This window comes from Octodon degus, unplaced genomic scaffold (genome assembly GCF_000260255.1).
Source record: "Octodon degus isolate 3935 unplaced genomic scaffold, OctDeg1.0 scaffold00268, whole genome shotgun sequence".
Taxonomy (NCBI): domain Eukaryota; kingdom Metazoa; phylum Chordata; class Mammalia; order Rodentia; family Octodontidae; genus Octodon; species Octodon degus.
In genome coordinates this window covers 1,434,092-1,437,801 of record NW_004524844.1, presented here as the reverse complement: position 1 = coordinate 1,437,801, position 3,710 = coordinate 1,434,092, and the positions used below count along the sequence as shown (strand labels likewise).

At 51.8% G+C, this 3,710-nt stretch overlaps 1 protein-coding gene across 1 annotated transcript in view; it reads right to left on the bottom strand.

Annotated features, from left to right (window-relative positions):
• Nucleotides 1–5: 5 nt before the first annotated feature.
• The window catches only part of Tead2 (TEA domain transcription factor 2), a gene marked incomplete at its 3' end in the record, with an annotated part of 18,702 nt that continues 14,997 nt past the window's right edge, over nucleotides 6–3,710 (bottom strand). Inside the window, exons 11-13 of the mRNA XM_023706683.1 lie at nucleotides 1,113–1,406; nucleotides 283–435; nucleotides 6–110 (exon numbers count right to left, since the gene is read on the bottom strand). Coding sequence (XP_023562451.1) covers nucleotides 6–110; nucleotides 283–435; nucleotides 1,113–1,406 — 552 coding nt within the window. The remainder of the gene's footprint in view (nucleotides 111–282; nucleotides 436–1,112; nucleotides 1,407–3,710) is intronic.

Genomic DNA, 3,710 nt, shown 5'->3' with positions numbered 1-3,710 from the left:
TCCCTGACCAGGCGGTAGATATGGTGCTGGGCCCCACGCTCACTGGTGGAGACCTCGAAGACATAGGCGGTGCACAGCAGCAGTTCCTGGGTGTCTCTGTTCGTCACCACCTGCCGGGAAGTGGGAGAATGCTTAGGCTTGGACTGATACCCCACGGGAGGGGGGGGGGTGTCAGGGGCCTCTTTGCCACCTCCCAAGAGAGATGCCCACCTACACTAAGGGGCACCTGTGGGATCCCCAGGGCCTCATTTTCCTGGCTGAGGGCCCCTGGCCTGCGATCACCTGCAGGATGGTGAAGTTCTCCAGGACGCTGTTCATCATGTAGCGCTCCGGCAGCTGCCGCAGCTTGTGTAGGAAGTTCACCAGGTACTCGCACATGGGCGAGCGCAGCAGGCGGTACACAAATCGCCCGTCCTCCAACTGGGCCCGCTCCGTCTGAACCAGGGGCAGGGAATGGGGCAAACAGAGGCTCAGAGACACATAGGTCACCCCAGGAACTAGATGCACCCCATGAACCTGCAAAGCCCAGCCCCTCAGAGTGCTGCTATAAACCCTCGATGGCCTTTGAATTCATCTGGCCTCCAACTCTAGCGGAGATTAAACTGGACATAGTGCTATATGCCTATAATCCCACTATATAATCCCAGACTCCTCCCCACCATCCCACAACTGCACCTGAGACCCAAGTCCCCCCAAACTGCTAAGTGTAATGTTCGAGCCTCTCTGTCCTGTGAACCCCTCTGTAGTCACAGGAGCCTTCTTAATCTCAGTAACTAAATCCAGACATCTTTCTCTTTTGGTTTTGAGACACGGTATTCCTATGTGGTTCAAGCTGGCCTTGAGCTCACTGTATGGCCCAGGCTGGCCTTGAGCTTGTGTAGATTCTCCTGCTTCAGCCTGTCAGCTTCAAGTGCTGGGATTATAGGCATATAGCACTACATCCAGTTTAATCTCTGTACCTTTTAACTCTCAAACTGGACCCTTTGAACTCTAATTGTCCCAGCCCCATGCATTAAATCCCCACACAGGCTGAGACCTCCCTCCAGGCAAACCCCAAATGCCTGCCCCATCATGGCTTCCTGGAGCACACCCAGCCTTGCCTCCAGCCTTACCTCCACCTTCTCCACCACCTGCTTGCCGAAAGAGCAGACCTTGGAGGAGCAGGTAAGCGTCATGTGCTCCAGGCTCTTGTACTGGTTGCTCACTCCATAGAAGCCACCACTGCCACTGCTGCCTCCCCCAGTGCCCGCCTCTTCGCCACTTGGGCCCCAGTTCAAGTCAGCCTGGAGGGTAGTGAAGCACGGGAGGGTAGAGAGGACATCGTGAGAAACTCTGCCCAGAGCCTGCTTCTCCCACTTCCCTAGCAGCTGCCTACCTCTCTTTCTCAGTTCCCACCTCTCCAGGAGCTGGTTTCAGAGAAGAGCCACCCATACCATCTGTTATGGTTTGTGTATAGTTGTCCCCTTAAAGCCTCATGCAGCCTTGGGGCGGCCTAGGAGTTTGTGACTGATTGCTTTGGGTGTGGATGCTGCACCTGCCCGGGAGCAGGTGATTTGCATTACAATGTAAGGTGGGAAGAGAAGCTAGCTGCTTGAGCTGCTGCTACCCCTCCCTTGTGCTCTTGCTCTTTGCCGCCGCCATGAAAGGTTGCTTTCTGCTCTGTGCTGCTCTGCGTTGGACCCAGCTGAGTATGGACTGAAACCTCCAGTAACTGTGAGCTAAATAAACCTTTCCTTCCTTCATTTTGGGTGTCAGGTATTTGTCCCAGCAACAAGAGAAGAGTAACTAAGACACCATCCGTGTGGGGAGGTCTGGGCCCTCAAAAAGGTCCTGACCCTCTGTCCCTAATAACCAAGGGGACCTGGAAATCAACTTCTTCCTCTTGAAGCTCCCAAATTGAGTTCAGCCCCTCCCAAGGACTAGTTACTAAGGATGCGGTTACCTCAAGCAACCAGCAGAGACCCAATCACCTCCCATCACCACTCTGGTTGCTGAGGCAACAGGCCAGGGACCTGTTCAGAACACTTTCCAGCCGTTTCTGTTGTTGCTCAGAGTTGAGAACCCCTCCATCACCCCAGAGCACAAGGGCACAAACAGTTGGCCTAAAGTATTAGACCAAGTAGGATTGATAACCTTAAGATAGCATCAGACAGCCCCCTCCTTAGGGCCATTCCCTCATCCTGGCTGCAGTCACATGCCTCAAAGGCCTGCCTCCATCTTCTCCAGGCAATACGGCCTTAAGAAGCCGCACACCCCAAGGCCTCATCCGAACCTGCAGAAGCTGAGCATGTGCCCAGAGCCATCGCTGGCCACCATTTCATAGGCAGAAGCTTTACAGCCATGGTCCATCAAGCCCAACAAGACCGGTGCAGTTCAAGCTCTGTGCTGGTTACCACAAGAATTCAAACCCCAAAACATTCACTCAACATTGCCTGAGTCCCTATAAGCGTCTATCACTGCTCTGAACACCAAACTAATCAGGCCTAAGGAAAACCTAAAATAAGCCAGGCAGGGGGCACATGCCTGTAATCCCAGTGATGTAAAAGGAAGGGTGGCAAAACTGACTGGGCAAGTAAGCAGATCCTGTGACTTTCAAGATCTCAAGGGAAGGCAAGATGACTCTCAAGGGGCTAGGGAGATGGCTCAGTAGGATAACCGCTTGACTGGCAAACGCAAGGATCTGAGTTCAATCCCTGGTTCCGCAAAAAAAAAAAAAAAATGATGACTCTCAGGACCATTTACATAGAACCTCTCACTGAGTTTCCTTAAGAGGTAGACAGCATTAAAAGAGACATACCACAAGGAGCTTGCATGAATCATGAATCACTATAACTGAGTGCTGGGATTCCAGGCGCGCATCACCACACCCGGCTTGGCAAGCCACTTCTAAAGGAACTATCGGACAATTCCAGCACTCAGGAGGAGGAGCAACATAAGCTCAAAGCCATCCTAGGCCAGACAGTGAACTGAAGGGCAGCTTGAACTATATAATGAGACCCTGGGGCCGGGGAGATAGCTCAGTAGAATAAGTATTTGCCTGGCAAGCACAAGGTCCTGAGTTCAATCCCCGGTTCCGCAAAAAAAAAGGGGGGGCAGGCCTGGTCCCAATCATAATGAGACCCTGGCCCAAATTTTTAAAAAACAAACTTAAGACAAGTGGATCCACTCTGTCACAATACAGATGCCCCTTGGGACCAGCACCAGGATTCTCCATGGTACCAAGATCCATACATGACTGAGTGCCCACAGAAAATTGACATACTTCAATTCCCGGTTCCACAAAAAAAAAAAAAAAAAGACATAGTATTTGCACAGAACTCATCATACATATCCTCCTGGGATTTTACTGCTGCTGTTTGTTTGGCAAAACTGGGAATTGAACTCAGGCCCTTGCACTTGCCAAGCAAGTGCTTATTCTACTGGGCCATCTCCACAGGCCTGTTTTTTTTTTTTTGGTTTTGTTTTGTTTTGTTTTGTTTTGTTTTGGTGGAACTGGGGATTGAACTCAGGCCCTTGCGCTTGCCAGGGAAGCGTTTATTCCACTGAGCCATCTCCCCGGGCCCACCCTGTTTGTTTTGAGACAAGGTCTTGCCATGTAGTGCAGGCTGGCACTGAACTCTATGCAGCCCAGGCTGGCCTCGAACCCACAGTGATCCTCCTGGCTTAGCTTCCCAAGTGCTGGAATTACAAGCATGCACCACCATGTCCGG